Source organism: Thunnus albacares, chromosome 11, assembly GCF_914725855.1.
Source record: "Thunnus albacares chromosome 11, fThuAlb1.1, whole genome shotgun sequence".
NCBI lineage: Eukaryota > Metazoa > Chordata > Actinopteri > Scombriformes > Scombridae > Thunnus > Thunnus albacares.
This window is the reverse complement of record NC_058116.1, coordinates 22,502,211-22,519,647: the sequence shown is the minus strand read 5'-3', so window position 1 is coordinate 22,519,647 and position 17,437 is coordinate 22,502,211. Positions and strand designations below refer to the sequence as shown.

The 17,437-nt window shown below is 37.6% G+C and overlaps 1 protein-coding gene across 1 annotated transcript in view; it reads left to right on the top strand.

The window, feature by feature from the left end:
- lrp1bb (low density lipoprotein receptor-related protein 1Bb) overlaps window positions 1–13,957 on the top strand; it is a 201,102-nt gene extending 187,145 nt beyond the window's left edge. The window contains exons 83-91 of the mRNA XM_044366489.1: window positions 3,097–3,258; window positions 3,828–4,002; window positions 4,364–4,468; window positions 6,835–6,948; window positions 8,551–8,627; window positions 9,399–9,489; window positions 9,826–9,976; window positions 11,682–11,756; window positions 12,771–13,957. Coding sequence (XP_044222424.1) covers window positions 3,097–3,258; window positions 3,828–4,002; window positions 4,364–4,468; window positions 6,835–6,948; window positions 8,551–8,627; window positions 9,399–9,489; window positions 9,826–9,976; window positions 11,682–11,756; window positions 12,771–12,911 — 1,091 coding nt within the window. The 3' untranslated portion in view covers window positions 12,912–13,957. The remainder of the gene's footprint in view (window positions 1–3,096; window positions 3,259–3,827; window positions 4,003–4,363; window positions 4,469–6,834; window positions 6,949–8,550; window positions 8,628–9,398; window positions 9,490–9,825; window positions 9,977–11,681; window positions 11,757–12,770) is intronic.
- Window positions 13,958–17,437: the final 3,480 nt, after the last annotated feature.

Sequence of the window (17,437 nt, the reverse complement as noted above, 5' to 3'; positions counted from 1 at the left end):
ACTGCTGCTCGTTAAACGAGGTGGAGTCTGTCTGTCAAGATAGCATAGGAATCATGTTACTTGCTGTGGGATCACTGCAGTAGGGCTTCAGGACTGAATAAGAGAAGGCAGAGCCCCTATTGGTAACAATCAATCTTAGTTTGTGTTTCATTCACCAGCTAAGCCCAACATGCTACACTGGCTGATGAATTGTATTCCTATTTATGGTGAACGGCAGAGAAGAAAATGAAAGTGTTGTGATATTTATTGTGTTGCGGGGGACACAGCGCATTTTGTTTCATTCATGCTTGGCAGTTGTTTCTCATAAAGGAAGAGGTTTCGCTGCATTGAGCATATGTCTTCAAAGCAAAAGAATATTGGTGTAAATGATTGAGTGATGAATGAAGGCAACCTCACAATCAATTAGAGGCTGTACATTTCTGAGTTCTATAAATATATATATATAAAAACACAAGGTTCCACTGAGTTTCTGCTCTTATGTGTCCGTGACGTCTGCTACTGACAAATCTTCTTGTTTTATAACATAAATGGGCAAAAAATCTTTGTAGCATGCAGGGCTGCCAAGTCTCAAGCATTGACCGTGAGACCCATTCAATTGACACTTTTACCACGCTTTCACACCACATGTCCATTTTGTCACGCAGTGAAAAACAAATTCATAACTGATAACGTTGTGGCGCGAATAGAAGACACTGACAGCGCAGGGACAGATAAGACAAAGCAGCACAGCATAACAGCAGCCCTGCGCAGCAGTGAGCCCTAACCCTATGTATCTTTCCAAGTTTGTTCCCCCATTTTAAAATATAACCAGGTGCCCATGGTGAGGAGCATAGATCTTTCTTATTCTATACTTTGAAGAAAAATATGTGTAATATCTGGAGTTTATATCAAAAATAGTACAATAGTAAAAGTACTACCCCCCCTGCATTAAAATAAGTAAACTTGTCCTTGATAATAATAACATTCAGAAAGTGTGTTTCTAACAAGAATTGGAATTAGGGGCTATACATTACTTGTCTACAGGATTTATTTATAATTCAGTATTCAATTAAGCTACAACTTACTTTCAATGTGTGGTACGAATGAAATACACAATCCCATCCTGCAATATTTTTAGGTTGGGTTTTTTTTGTTTTGTTTTATAAGCAATAACACTTTTTAGAGAGTAGTTTCACAGTACATGACCTTTGTCCTCAGTCTATTTTCATTAGCATGTAAATAACTTCTTAGTTAAACTAAGCAAGAAATATACATGGAGTACATTATACCATAAAGACCATACTTATTTACTTATGTTCTTAGCTCACTGTGGAGCCTAAGATCTTTACACAATTTGTCCATCTAACATAGCCTCTAACTTTATTCCAGGTCACTTCTTTGCTATATTTCAGGTCACTTCTAACATTTTTATGTTTTTATACATTATAATTGACTTCACCATGCCTTTAACGGGGTACAGTGAAGAGAGTTTGAAGTGTGTTTGATGTCTAACCTCAGTGCGGAAGTATTGTTGTTTCATTATGTACATGCTCCTGTGTTCACTAATGAACTACTAATGAGAGCCTGGGAACATCAGCGCCAATAAAAATGACAGAGCTGAGTGATGTACAAGTGGTGTACTCATGTCATCATCAGACCCAGAGACTGATGTAGGCAGTCTTCCCTTTTTTCTGACAGTGGTTGCCCTTTGCATCTTGAAAATCTATCCAGGAGTGGCAGCACCTCAGACTACCAATTGTGCCAACCAACAGTGCTATATACTTATACAATATACTTCTCCTGACAAAGTGTATTCTACTGGCTACCTACCGTTTCTTCCCCTGATTTTCAGGGTGATGTCACATGGGAAGAAATCTGGTTAAGAAACCTGTTCAGGTAACCAGATGATGAGACATGAAGTCAATCAGGAACTACTGAATTTCCCCAATATGGTAGCTTGTTTCTTTGATGAAAAAAAATGTGCGTCCTTTTACTTTAAGCTCCCCTTTAAATATGTATTTGGCTAGAAGATGGGTATACTCCTTACAACCTGGCCAGAAGCCAGGTAATCTATATCTCTGCATTTTTGTCTTTTTCTAAGTAGTACAGGCCTCAAGTGTGGTATATAAACATATGTAAGATAAAAATCTATATAACATGTTTGAAAACTGAAAATGGCTTCATACTGATGCAATTCAGTGGAGGTCATTTGAACATCTGATTAGGATTCTTCCTGAATGTCTACCTGCTGGAGATATTCCAGACATGTCTGATGAGGAAGAAAACCCAGGGCAGACCCAGAACACACTGGAGGAATTATATGCATATTGTGTCTGGCCTGGAAACATTTTGGGATCCCTGAGGTGGATCTGGAGGACATAACCGAGTAAAAGGGCACCTCATCTACTCTACTTAGGTGCCTGTCTGCTGTCTCTGTGACCCACACATGCATATGTGCTTGAAAATGATGGATGGAAGGATGGATCTTTGCCTTTATTCTCACCAAAGTACTGAATGTTTTTTACTGCTACTAACTTGTGTAACTGTGGGTGTATCATTTCCATACAACATATAAATATGATCATCAGATTGATGGCCAATTACACACTGGAGGTGACCACAGATTGCAAAGTGTGGGTATCTCAAACTATGATTATGAAACACTAGATTTTATACGTATATAAGCAAATATAACCTGAGAAAAGGAAGTCTCACTCAAAAATGAGTCATAAAAAGGCTGAGTAAAGTCCTAAAATAGTTATGTACTGTAGCAAACATACTTAAGCAGGAGTGAGTAGTATATTCGTTGGGACTATTTTCAGCCATGGATTAATACACACTAGTGACAACTTACAGCAGCAGGACGGTCGATGGGTGGCTCAAAATAAACTACATTGCCAGTGATCATGGTAATGAAGAGACATACTGCCCAGTCCAATGGTGTGGCTCATGGATATGTTTTACTGTAATAGTTTTTTAACAACCACAGAATTCTGTGACACAGAGGAGTAAGTTATATCAGACTTTGGCTGTATAGACAGTACTTGTTAGTAGGATCAATGCATTGTTTGATTTTTTTCATGCCCTCTTAATCTTTCCTTTTCTTCCTTTGTCCAGGTAAGCCTACATGCCGGTGTCCTGTTGGTTTCTCAGGGCCATTCTGTGAGAGGAGGATTTGCGACAACTACTGTTTAAATGGGGGAACATGCGACGTCACTCAGGGGAACCAGCCAGTGTGTCGCTGTATGGCAGAATATACTGGAGATCGTTGTCTTTATCGTGAGTCCTGCACCTACTACTTGGTAGCAGCAAACACATTAAATGATTTCTATTATGTGCTTGGCCTTCATCTATTTGACGTTAGCCTTTCAGCCTAGCCGCAAACAATCATAACAAAGAAGCATTGATTTTCATTCAGTTATGCTGCATAAAATCTATAGAACTAAGCATTTCAAAGTTCATAAACAAATAGTGTGTGTGGAACAAAAGCAAACCCCTAAAGTATTTTCTTTCCACAAACACCACATTTGCTGATAAACAAAATCAAAATACTACCATCAAACAACCTTTGGGTATTTCTGTGTTGAAATGATAATGTATTTTCTTTTGCAATGCATTGTAATGATGGGTTGTGTGAAAACAATTTCAAGTGCACATCATTAATATTTTCCTACTGTTGCTTGCCCAAGGGGTGTTATGTTTTCATCTGTGGCTAAGATGTCATTCGATGTGGATAATTAAGTCCCATTAAAGCCCTGTACAATTCCAATCAAACTAGCTTAAAACATGTTCCCAGTTTCTCATTACAAATTACCCCCTCTCTCTTTATCTCTCTGAATGTGGAACAGACATCTGTCATCACTACTGTGTGAACTCCAAAGCCTGCACGTTATCCAGTAGCGGCTATGTGGAGTGTGTGTGTCCTGCCAGGTTTGAGGGAAACAAGTGCGAGGTGGACAAGTGTCTTCGGTGCCATGGTGCTCCCTGCCTCATTAATGAGGAGACAGGAGATGTGGTTTGCAAGTGAGTACTTGGTATCTGCTCGCTATTCTTGTCCCTCATCCCTCTTGCTATAATGCCGAAGGCCTATAGCCCTCTTCATTTATGGAAAAAACATTAATTCTACTCAAATCAGGTCTCAATAGATTTAACCACAGGGTGCTGGCTTGATTAACTGATTTGATTAAATCTGAAAAATTTATTGGGCCACACATCCTATAGCAGTTTTAAGTTTTGGTAATGTCATTGATTGAGGCCAGTTGAACTCCTCATTTTATATGAATTATGTATATGTTTGACAAAACCACCACTGAGTCATTTTTGCTTCTTGTGTAAGTGTAGTTTTCTGCTTGCCACTAGCTTCTGTTATTTCTTCACCCTCCAGTTGCACAAATGGCCGAATAGCACCAAGCTGTCAGCTGTGTGACGGATATTGCTACAATGGAGGCACCTGTCACCTGGACCCTGACACCAACCTGCCTTTCTGTCAGTAAGTCACTGCTTAATGGGTGAAGGAAAGAAGGGAAAAATAATGTCCTGCACTATTGTTCTCACTTCTACTGTTTCCATTTAAATGCTGGCTCTGTGTCCCAGAAAACTTGGCTTTACAAGCAGAACTGAAAACCATCACGGGGTACCATTTCCCTGCTTGGAGAATAATACAAGATAGATGTCTTCCTCAGGAAAGAAATCCTTAAGTTGAGAGGATGTTTGATGTCACTATTTGGAGGCCATGACACAGCAGGGGGCTGGATGCCAGTACACCATCTTATGCTATGTGACACCTCACTGTGGCTTAAGGTTTTTACGCACATAAAAAAATGGTTTAAACCCCTTCAAAGCTTGCCATTCTGAACATATCACACTGTTCCTCCTTGCAGTTAAGAGCTGATGTCAGGCCTCTCTGACTCTCTTCAGTAGTAGGTTTTAGAAGTTTGCTGAGGTATGTGTCAGTGGTTGAACATGCCATGCAACTCAATGGTAAAAAAAAATTGTAGCAGACAAAAGCTTGACTAGCAGACATGGGGAAATCATTGTGAAAGACTACTCAAAACGCTGCCTGTAGATTAATACCACCTGAGCTATAATCACATGCAGTGCTGTGTTAAAAAAAAATCTCCCCAAGGAGGAAATTGGAAATCCATTTCAAAAGCCAACTCTCAATTTTTTTTAACTGCCCATTGTCCACTGTAATTAAATTGAAATTTGTGGCCATCACTCACAAATTCAAGGGGATAGAATCAATTTCTATGCAAATGATCCCATCTTATTCAATTGAGGTTAACAGATCCTGATAATGTGGTTTATTATTTTCTGAAAAGAACAGAGATTACATGTGATGATGAATATGTCTGTATCAAGAGTGTTTGATCTCAATACTATAGTAAATATAGTAAATGTATATTTCATCAAGCCTCATTAAAGCAAAAAACTTGCTGGCTATAGCTGCTTCAATTTTAATGATGATTCTTGTATAAAACACTAAAAAGATTGAAGAGATTTTCATAATGCACCAGCAGTGCAGTAAAGATAGCTATGGTAAACATCCAAGCCCTCGCATTCACTCACCTCATTATCTCAGTATTCTTGAAAAGCATTTCAACTATACAATAGCTCAAGGTTTTTTTTCTTTTTTCTCCACATTACAGAAACCTCAGTTACTTCAACAACTCTGCTGGCTAGTTAGATCAATAAACACATAACTTTGTAGTAAACCAAAACATTATTTTATGCAGAGGTATCTAAAGTATTTCTCATCTGTGATGCTGTGGATGAGAAACAGGCTGTGGATAATGTGTGCACAATAACAAGAGAATGTTTTTTTTCTGTTGTTCTATTCCTGAAGAACATCTTTCCATTTCAACTATTATAGTACAATATTTTACACTTTTACTTTTTGGCTTCAGAAATGGATTTCCAATTTCCTCCATGGGAGATTTTTTAACACAGCACTGCATTTGAGTATAGCTCAGGTGGTATTAATCTATGGGTAGCACTTTGAGTAGTCTTTTACAATGAATACGATTTCTTTCCAGGCCAACTGTGATTTATTAGAATGGCAAACCGTATCCAAAGGACCTCAGTTTAGACAGCTCATATATTCTTCTTGAAGTGAAATTACATTTATTTTGCTGCAAAGTTGACATGCTGCACTAACTTTTGGGTCCAAAAATTCCTCGACTTAGACGCCATGTGAAAAATTGCAGACTTTCTCTACACAGACACGTTTCACAACAATTTTAATAATGGTTGTCAAAACAAAACAATTATATGAGCACATATTTTGTTTTGTTTTATTGAATACTTGTGATTATACTTATGGATAACTTCAAGTAAAAGACTGTTGACTGTCAGCATTACAACTGTTACAGGCATTTATTCCAGCATTAAGACTGAGTTCAAGTTTCTGTGTATGTGGTAGGATCTATGCACAATGTACATGTACGTTTTTGTTTTTTTTTTTTTGTTTTTTTTACAAAACATATATTTTGATGCTTTGTACCTTATTTTTCATCCCCAGTCCTTGGAAATTTAGCTTATATTCTTGGCAATCAAATGACAATTATCTTTGGTATTTTGTTATTACATACCTTATTTCTCAAGGAAATACACATCTAAGAGATGAGACCACTGTAACAGATTTTTCTCTTGCAGATATTCCCCTAACTTGGTGAGCAGTGGAGTTGCTCTGTGTTCATAACATATATTTGGATTTTGCTAATTTGACTTACTCCATTTTATAACTGAAGCTGTTGAAAGAGATTAGTGTTTCAGTCTCCATTCATCAAGAAGCCAAAAGTTCAACAATACACATTCTCTGGGCCCTTTTATCACTCCCAACACAATGTTTTGCAGCTGCACGTCAGGGTTCAAGAACCAACGTTGTGATGAGCTGGCCAACCCCTGCGATTACTTCTGTCAGAATGAGGGGATGTGCACATTAACAGCTCTTAACAAACCACGCTGCAAGTAGGTCACCTCTCCAGCTGTATTCAGAGCCCCTCACCCCCTTTTGTCCACACCTCCACCCCAACTCCATCCGGCTCCATTTTAGCCTGAGTCCAGTAAATGAGCTCTTTGTCACAGTGCCGCCTTGTAGCAACTTATCATGTAGTAAGTGCTCAACATTATGTTATTCAGGGATGATTACTTACTGTCCTTAATAAATGATTGCTATATGCCTTCCCATTTTGAGTGAAATGTCTTTTGTCACACGCCCTGGCTACAAGGACAACAGGATGGCTAACTAACTGTAATCAGCAAGCTCATAAAGTTGCTGTCAAGCACGGTAAATGCAGACGTTCACAGCTGTACTCAGCTGAACAGGAGACAACATTATGTTTTCTCACTCTCTCATTTAACTATATTTAGTAACTGAATTTTCATTAGTACTAATAATATATTACGTTTTCATTATTAAACTAGGAAGCCTCTTTTCTCTACGTTATCTATTTTTATAATAGAGACTTGGACAAAAAAATGACTTGGTCATGTAAAATATGTTACGACCTCTTTAGAGTTTAATCACTAATTAATGGAGTAAACAAATTCAATGTTGCAGCTTCAAGAACAGTTGAATAATGATCATTATTGGAAGTAATAGTAGTCGTTTTAGCAGTTCGGCACAGTGGGATTATGATATTTCTAATGTTTTGGACCAGGTATTAGCTAATGTAGCACTTGTTACATTATCAGTTGCTGCATGACTCTATCTTTGCTGCCCCTCACTGCCACCCATTCACCCATCTCATGAAGTCCTCACCTAGCACACAGGAACAAGGGGGGAAACTATTGTCTATGTGATGTGGGCATCAGTCTGTGCATTTGCAACCTGTGCATGATGGCAAGTTGTCCGTTATTGACCAATCATTACCTATGTGTACTGTAACCTTACTAGGATGAACATCTCATTAGTAATTGGTGATTATCATGAATTCCTCCAACACAGGTTGAAAGAATATTTAAGGAATTAGTCTTTTCATGGTTCATGCTTCCCACACAAGATCAATTTTCTATTAAAATTTGTGGTGTGACATTTCGTTCTTCGGGGTGTGATTCATGGGGCTGCATTCTTATTTTTGATAGCCTGGTGTTCTGATTCATAGAGTGCATGTAATTTAGAGTAATTTCATTCTGTCATCATCCAGTCGCACCACCAGATCACTCATGCTTTACAGACCCATCTGCGTCAGTCGTGTGAAATTAGATATCACCTCCTCTAACAAGGGTCATACATCACGCCCATCGGATCCCATTGGAACACATAAGAGATGACGACTTGTTGTCCCGCTGTCATCCTTTGATTTGATTTTACATTGAATATTCAACATGTAAATTCTCACCCGCTGTTTATGGACATAAAATGTATATACATAGTGTTCTCCCTCCAGGTGGTGTTTTGTTTGTGTAGGATCAAAGCACTTCATAGCAAGATTGAATCATAATGTGTTGTATATGTAAGCCCCTCTCATGTCATACGATAGTTCATTGTTTTCTCAGCCGTGTTTTTCTGCTAAGAAAAGTATGCCGTATGCTAATGCTAGTTTATTTATACTCTCTTTTGACCTCCAGATGTTCAGCCAATTGGGCAGGAACACAGTGTGAGAGACCTGCCCCTAAAAGCAGCAGATCAGACAATACCAGCGGAGGTGAGAATTGGGAATTTCAATGGGCCTTATTATAAAATCTCAAAATTTTCCATGTTATTAATTGTATGTGTCATTTCTACAGCATCTCCATTCTATTTAAGTTGAATTATTACCTGTATATCTGAAAATTATTGCATTTCTAAACACCCACACATTGTTACAGGCATTTATTCCAACTCATACACCACAGTTGGACTCTGTCCTGATTGGCACCCTTACTAAGGAATTACTGAACTCCATCCAATCTAGCCAGTTTGTAGTTTTTGAACACAAAAGCCTTCAAGCAGCAGGTTTATCTCATTTGAATTAGAGGAGCTACAGTTGCCGTCCCATTAGAGTTTCAGTAATGTGACTGGTGTGCTTATGAGGACTGCAGCTGAAGTAAAACATGAACATTTTATTGACTGAAAGCAATGTATATACAAAGAAATGCAAATTCTATATTTCTGATCCTCAGCGCTACATACCATGTCACCTTTGGGACTTCTACTACACCTGTTTGTCTAACTAAGATGTTTGGAGGTGCTCAAAATTATGCTCAAAAGTCTTCATAGAAGCTATGCATTTACATAAATATTACAGTATAGCCCATATGTACTGGACAGCTGTTGCTGTAAATTAAGCAAGTGTTTTGTCAACCTAAAAAAAATAAACTGGCCTGTTTTGAAACCATACTCAGCCATAGTTAAATACAGTATAGCACTATCTGAACCCATCTCTGCTCCTTTGAACCTATCTCTCCACATCATCACTCCTCTGTCTGTCCCCTAGGGAGCATAGCTATCATTGTACCTCTGGTCCTGCTGGTCATCTTAATTGTGATGGTGGTAGCAGGTGTTTACATCTGCAGACGGAGGCAAAGGTAAGTAAAGAACGAAAGAAAGAAAGAAAGTATGAATAAAAACAGGCTTCTAAGCAGCAACAGATGATGAGAGATCCAACACTACTCAGCTTTTAAAGATCAATAGCTATCTGTGCTTTATAAATGAAAAGTGTGTTTTGCTTTCTGCAGAACAGCAACCTCTACGCTGAGCCTCTGATTATAATTCAGCTTTTAGGTCTGCCCAGCAAAGTTATGCACACCAAGTATGCCAAGTAGAGTGATGCGATTTGTTGTGCGGAGCCTTGCAGGGCTGTACAGCATGTTGACCTGCATGTTGTGTGTCATGTTAATGATGGCTGGCTCCACACACCTCAGGGGAAAACGTGTCCAGAGGCAGCCCATGACGAACGGAGGAATAAACGTGGAGATTGGGAACCCGTCATACAATATGTATGAAGTGGACCATGACAACCATGCTGATGCAGGCAGCCTGCTGCGACCCAACTTCACACTGGACCCTCATAAGGTTGGCCTGTTGAGCTCAATATTAAACTAACCAGCACAATAATGGCAAACAAAAGCTCTTCTTCTGTCTGAAAAGCAAAGTTAATGGTTTTGTCTTTGTACTTTGGTTGGTTTATGCAATTCAACATTACAGCAGCTGCCACTGTGACAAAAATATATTTGCTTAGTTCCTGGATATAACAAGAAAAGTCGTTGTCTTGTTAAAGAGCCTTTTCATCTTATAGCAAGGTCCAGATGTAAAACTGTACCTGTGAGAAATGCAACAACCTAAGCAGTGTTCTGTCTCTAGTCCAGGAGTGGACTTTCTCATTGGATACTTCACTAAGTATGCTACATAAGTTGAAACATAAATAACCTATATAGTGTCAGAGAGGTACAGTATGTGTTCAGGAAGGGTAATCAGGTCTTTAATGCTGTTAGACAGAGGCTGCATGCTGGGCTTTGATGCTGTTGAGAGGGCATGAACTGAATGCGCATCTAGCCTTGTTCGTATTGCTCATGCTGTCAGAACGGGTGGGAGAGTAGGAGATGTCCATTATTGCTGGTAGCAACACTGCACGGACTAGTACAGAGGCATCAACTCTGACACCAAATCCACCGTCAATAATTATGTATAGGTGTACAAAACAATATGAAAGCAGATCAAAGCCATAATACATGCAAACGCCCTGTCACATTTCAATCATGCTTATGATTGACATGTGACATGGTGTTATATTTTTGATCTATTACTTTTACCATAATAACAGGAAAGTTTGATGATTACAATAAGAAAGGTTTCTTGTAAAAAACTGAATACCTTGGTATCTGATAGTATTGTGAAACAATGTCATAATATGTCAAAAATAGCTTGTTATAACATGAAAGGAATATCATTAAAATGAGGAACTTTCTTGGAAGAAAATTAGGTCATTTTTAGTCAAATGTCTGAAATAAAAATCAATGAAACACACTAATTGGAACTATACTGTATATAGATATTCCATTACACACACAGTGACATAAATTTCAGTATTTCCAGAAATGTGAATTCAGTTTAACAAGTACCTAATTCCTAAGGCACAAGGACACCAACCATAAATTCTAAACTATTTCTCAGTTTCATATGATAATTTTGTGTTCTGTTATTTGTTCCAATAACTAGGTAAATGTGGTATCTAGCAGTGGGGTGAATCAGTTAAAATTACATTTGGTTTTGCAGAGGTTTTGTTAAACCTGGCTAATGTGCAGGAATGTACAGGTGCTGTGAACCAACGGGACTTTTCATCTGACTGGTGATTTATTCTGTTCATGGCCTTCAACTTCACATTTACACTCAACATATCAAATGAATCATACCACATTCACTGACACTGACTGTTATCTATCTCACCTGCTAGAGCTTCAAGCCTAATGCTATTGCTTCTTGCCCTGACAACTTTGACATCTGCTATTGTCAGTCCAATCTGGCTGTATTTTCAACAGAGGCATGCTGGCTTGAATCTAAAGTAGCTTCTGTCTTCCACTATTCTCTCCAGGTCCCCAACAATTCCCTACTTTTCTTTTCATGCAGTTTTATTTTAGTTGAATGTCAGTCATATAACCTACAGCTAGATGGTTCATGAAGTTTTGTGCATGTAGATAACCAGTAGACTGTTTGCTGACAGCTGTGTTGGCAAATTTAATGTGTGGCATGATAAACAGCGAAGGTGCTTGTTTTGTTGCAGGGCTGGTGTGTAAAATCCAGTGACCCTCGCACCTTGAGCATTAATTCTGTGCCCAAGGAGGTAATCCCTGGACAGGTGAATTTTTTCAAACCTTAATGTATGTTTGCCTGATAAGGATAAGAGTCATTCCTTCATAGGTTGTAGGCGAGCAGTGTGCACTTTGCAGTTATTTGGAAACCATTTTGATGAAGATGATATGTTTACTTATACCAAATATAAATCAGGCCAAAGTGAATCAAGCTAATATCAACAGTCACAAAATTATGTAGGACAAAGTTGAGTGCTGAAACATGCTGCTACTTAGATTATTTTCTTGACAGAAGACTGTGTGTGTATGGCTTTATGTGTAACTTGCCTTCTTCCTGCATGTTGCTGTTTATTACTGTACTATTGCTTGCTGAGTAATAATTCATTAATATGCATGAGTCTCGTGTCTGTCTTTGCACTGCTTTAGAAAGACTAAAACTCAGATGTTTTTACTCACTTTGTCAAAAGTTGATAATCACAGTGGACTTTCCTTACAGCTGCACTAGTCAATATTTTTTATATCACCATAAACTCAAATGATTCTGTGTAATGTGAAACAGGAAGTTGCTTGTAATGATGAACCCACAGAAATTATCACCTGACTTTTCAGTTTCCCTCAGCTCTACTCAGTGCTCTTTGATGGGCAGACTGTAAGCTACCAAACAGCAGACAGACCAAGTTGGCAACTAGCTGGTGAACATATTGGAGCATTTAGCGGAAAATGATCCAGATATTTTTCTCAGGAATAGCTGAAGACCAAAAAAGAGCTAAAATGGGAGTGGATATTGGCCAAAACACAGCTCTGAATTACTGCCAATGGTTCTTCTTGTCTGCTGGATTCATAGGCAGTGTTTTCTAATATGTTAGTCACAACAACTGTGCAAGATGGAAAACATATTCTCAGCTGGTTCCGCTGCCTGCAAGTGGCCAAAAAAAAAAAAAAAAAAAAAAAAAACAATTTATGCAGCTTTAAGACTGTCACTGTTCTATAGTACCATAAGTAATATGTAAATGAATGTTTACCTTTATTTCTTGCCTCCATCTTCTTTCCTTCCTATACAGCCCATGAATTACTCCAACCCAGTGTATGCAAAGATCTATATGGACGGGCAAAACTGTCGGAAGCCAGTCATCAGTATTGACGAGAGGAGAGAGCTACTCCCAAAGAAACTAGAGGGGACAATTCATGAAACCGCCGCATAGCCTAACTTTACACTTTGTACTTCTTTTTTACCACAGTGTACAATGTATAATATGAAGGAGGAAACAAGAATTTTCTATTTCCTATATGAGGCTTTTAGGTTTTACTGGTTTAGCATCAGCATTATGTCCTTGTTGGTGTTGCTGAAGAGTTTTATTTTCCATTTACTGTTTGCTTTCTAATGTTTGTCAAACATAAGTTATACAGCACTATACTGTATACTGTATGACACTGAAGTAAAGCTGCTGATTCGCAAAAATTTTATTAACACCATAAGCCACACTTCTGCACAGATAAAATGCAGTGCTCAAATTTGTACCCATATCTGTTTCTAGTTTAAGGGGAAAATGGAAACTGTATAGTTTTGTGAAGGTAAGGAAGGCAGGTTTGGCTCAATTTTTCTGAACAAATGTAAGTATGGTAAAGAGTTAAGTGGTTTGTTGCTAAGGCTTTTTTTTCACATCATGTGACGTACGGACCACAAAGCTACACAACTGAGCAGTGAAGCTTGAGATTTTTGAGGATTTGTCTTTTTTCCCCTCTGTACCTAATGGATCTACTGACTGGATTTCCTGCAAAGGCCATAATATCAACATTATCTTTTCTCACACAGTATGTAATTCCATAGGTCTTCTGTCGTTTTCATTTCCACGGATTTCAAGCTCCATCCACCCTGTTTCGACAGTAATATACCATATGAACTTATCTTTTGGTGAAAGAGATTGAAGCCCACCTTGAATGTTCTCAGATCAGATTCCCAGATCCTGTACTGTACACTGAAAAGACAGATACTGAATACCATATTTTTCTAGAGCTCATATGTCAACAGATGGATTAAAGATGTAGACAAGGAAGAGATTTACCACAGCTACAAAAAGGTTATTAAGAGTTATTATAAAAACACATCTGTTACTTCAGAAAAGGAAGATGATAAATATAAGAAATTTTATAATTTTGTATTTGATTTGTATGTTGTTTGGCTGCTTGTATTTTGAAGAAATGTATTAAATGTAAGTAATTTTTATATAAAATGTAAATCGATATTGAATAAAGGGGGCTTATTTCCACTTCGACTGACCCTTTCTAATGACACAGCAAATTACACCACACCTTATCCTCCACAGAATATTATACAGTGGGCCTCACAAAAGTAGTGATATATGTGCTATACTATCAACCTATTCAACCAGTGATCAAACTGGCAGAGTTCTTATAGTGCTGTGGTTCACGTAGCCACTGACCTGACAAGTCAATCAACAGTGTGAGGTCTTTTACCTGCTGCGAACAGGAAGGTGGCTGATGGGGGATTATTGCCCTCCCTATGTGTGCAGGAAGGCCAGCACCATTCATTATCTGGTGGTGGGGACACAGCATCAGTGCCACCTGCTGAATGATAATTCACTCTCCTTTTACTTTACTTACAATGGCTGTCTCTCCACACACTTCACCTTTTCCGTCACCATGGCAACCAGAGAAGGCACTCCTGCCCTTTCTCCATCTGTCTGTGCTATCAGCTGGATCTGCCAACGCACCCAGCCCTCAACATTTTGACGATGGTACAAATAGATGCCACAGTTTCCAGCTTCCTTAACTGTCCTCTGCAGTAAAGCTTTTTAGTAACACACCATTAAGAAATCTGCTGTGATAACACGGGACAGTTCCAAAATGTTAATAATGACCAAAAAGTAAAATAAATCAAGTATGTCTTGTTTTATATTATCATATTAATATTTTTATGGATTATCCCATTTTCTAGCTTAAAATACACAAACACTTAAAACCAAAATAATTTTCCAAAACATTCTTGAAGATTTTTAGATTGATGAAAGGATATTCATAGTTTCTTTGCAGTAACTGACTTTGTTTGTTAACAGCATATCTTACTGAGAGCATTGGCTGTGAACACTGAAAGATCAACAAGTTCAAAATAAGATGGATGACCAGTTTTTAAATCAATAGCTTGTCTTTCTCAAATGGGCCGATAAAAGTACCGAGAAACTAATTTATTTTTGATCAGCCATGTTTCTCTTGGAGAAAGACAAGCTGGTGTGCTGAGAAGAGGAAGTGTTTCAGATCCTGACTGCAGCACATCTGTAGGAGGCTCTGCTGTAACTTCAGCCAGGAAATCAAATGCAGTGAACTACTTCAAATTAATTAAATGTTGGATTTGTCTGTGCTGAATGAAGTTTCTGGTGTTTTAACATGTGACCATCTTGAAAAGTTACATTTCATGATGTAATTAATGGTGGTCTTTATGGGGGCCATGGGGGATTGTTTCCTTGCAGTGCTCTGGTTTACACAAGGGACAAAAGGCCAGCATGGCTCACTCTGCAATCCCAAATCTAGTTTTCTCATTAGGGTTATGAAGTTCATTTTCATAATAGCAAGTGTAAGGTCAGTGGCATGTGTAGCATTCCCAGGGATGGACATGAAATTCCTCTTTTAATCATCAGCACAAAAGATGAGCATTTCTTTCAGAAAACATCTTGTTCTTTAATTAGAAATTCCAAAATACAAGGTTGTGTTGAGAAAAATGAGGAGCAGTCAGCTACAGCTCCCCAAGAGCAGAAACGTCCATTCACTGAGCTTAAATTTCATTCTACTTCAATGGTCAAGCAACCACAAATTTGTCGGTGAAATTTTTGCAAATTTACAGCAAAGAGAATACGCTCAGTACACAGTGTTAACAGCACAACATCAGCAGACATAACACATTACACAATAAATGATTATAACAATATGCCCAGACAATAAAGATCTGCATGTATCACAATGCAAGATTAGGGATTAAAAATTAAAAGGCAGAATCATCATTGCTACAGGGAAGTTGCTTGTACCACTACAGGCAAGCAGAAGATAAACATTATGCTTTGCAGATAAAACTTTCAGACTTTATTCACTTTTGGACTTAATTTTTGAGTCAGTTCTGGATGAATCCGGCAACTATGACGCAGTGTTTTGTTTGCAGCTCTGATTCACACATCTGACTGTCTTCATCTCCATAACAACAAGGCTGATAGTTATGAGCCATCTGGCATACCAAACTGATGAAAAAACGACTTCTCAGAAACAATGTTGAAACATTTAAAATTGATTTCCATATCATAAACTTATATTGCTAAACTGACTCCAATTGAGAAATATGGAGCATATTGAAAGAAAAAAATCAATTTAATTAAATTTTGTAAAGAAAAAATATTGTCCTTTCAATAAGAACATGTCATCAGTGGTTGTATGCAATCTATGGGGTATTTTAGGACTGTCTACAGTTGTTCAGCAACAAAGTAGGACAATGATATAATAAACAGTATAGTCATTTGAGCTAATGCTAGCATAAAAGTAAATGATATCATATATCTATGATCTGATCAATATGGCACTATAGGCTTCATTGCTCATGTACCAGCTCTTTGTACCCATCATACATTTAAGGGTCCATACTAATGATTTGTGTGTATGTATTTAACAGCATACAGTTTTCTAAGGGTGTGATGATGAATACCTTTTCTTACCCTTTTGGCAGCTACTTCTTTCAGATCATCTATAACCTTTTATTCATATGTTCTGTACAAAGTAATTGCAAGGATAAATCAGTTGAAAGCATAAATTGTTGTAAATTAAATCATTTTTGCCGGTGCAAAGTTCTGACATCCAAGATTTGAGTATTGGCTGCCTAAAAGCACACAAAGTAATATGTGGAATCAAATCTGGAAGAAAAAAAAATACTTGGATGAAAATGGTGATGAAAATATTGTAGTATCTAGCATTAGAAATCATTTTTTTCAGTAGACAACAACCCTCGGTACTGATAATTATAATAATCATCTCTCTCACTTCTTACTATTGTAAACATGTGACTAAATTATAGTCTATAATTTGTGGGAATTACAGGCAATTCAATGTCTCAATGTCTGGTCAATAATAGATAATAATAATAGATAAGTAAAAATCACAGACCAGTTAAATTGATCAGGTACAGGGATTTCTTTAATTATCAATGCATCTAATTACAAATATTGATGTTGGCCTTAAAAACTGATACAGACAGGAAATCTGTATTTGGTGGGTTGTGCAGCAATAATATCTGTAGCTATTGTAGCCTTTTTACTGTACTACAGTATGAAGTCATATGGTGTAAAGTTAATTTATTCTGTAAAAAAAATTGCAAATTACAAACACAGCGTGCCACAATCATAATTCAATCAAACTCACAATTAATTTAACATGTCATAAAAAAACAATCATGATAAAAGTGGTTCATCAAACCTTATAAAGTAGCTTTGTGTGAAACAGTAGATCATAGTTCACAATTCAGCCACCAAATTTCTGGCAAAATGCAAATGTTATACATACAGTACTCTTGATCTCAACTTACTGATCATGTGACTTTGGCTGGATGCTTTTTGAACTTCTGAACTTCTGTAGCTGTAACTTGAAAATGAAAATTTAAACCTACTTCTATCAGATGAGGAAATTTGTAAAATATCATAAATCATAAATCAATAATTGTGATCATTTTATATGTGTT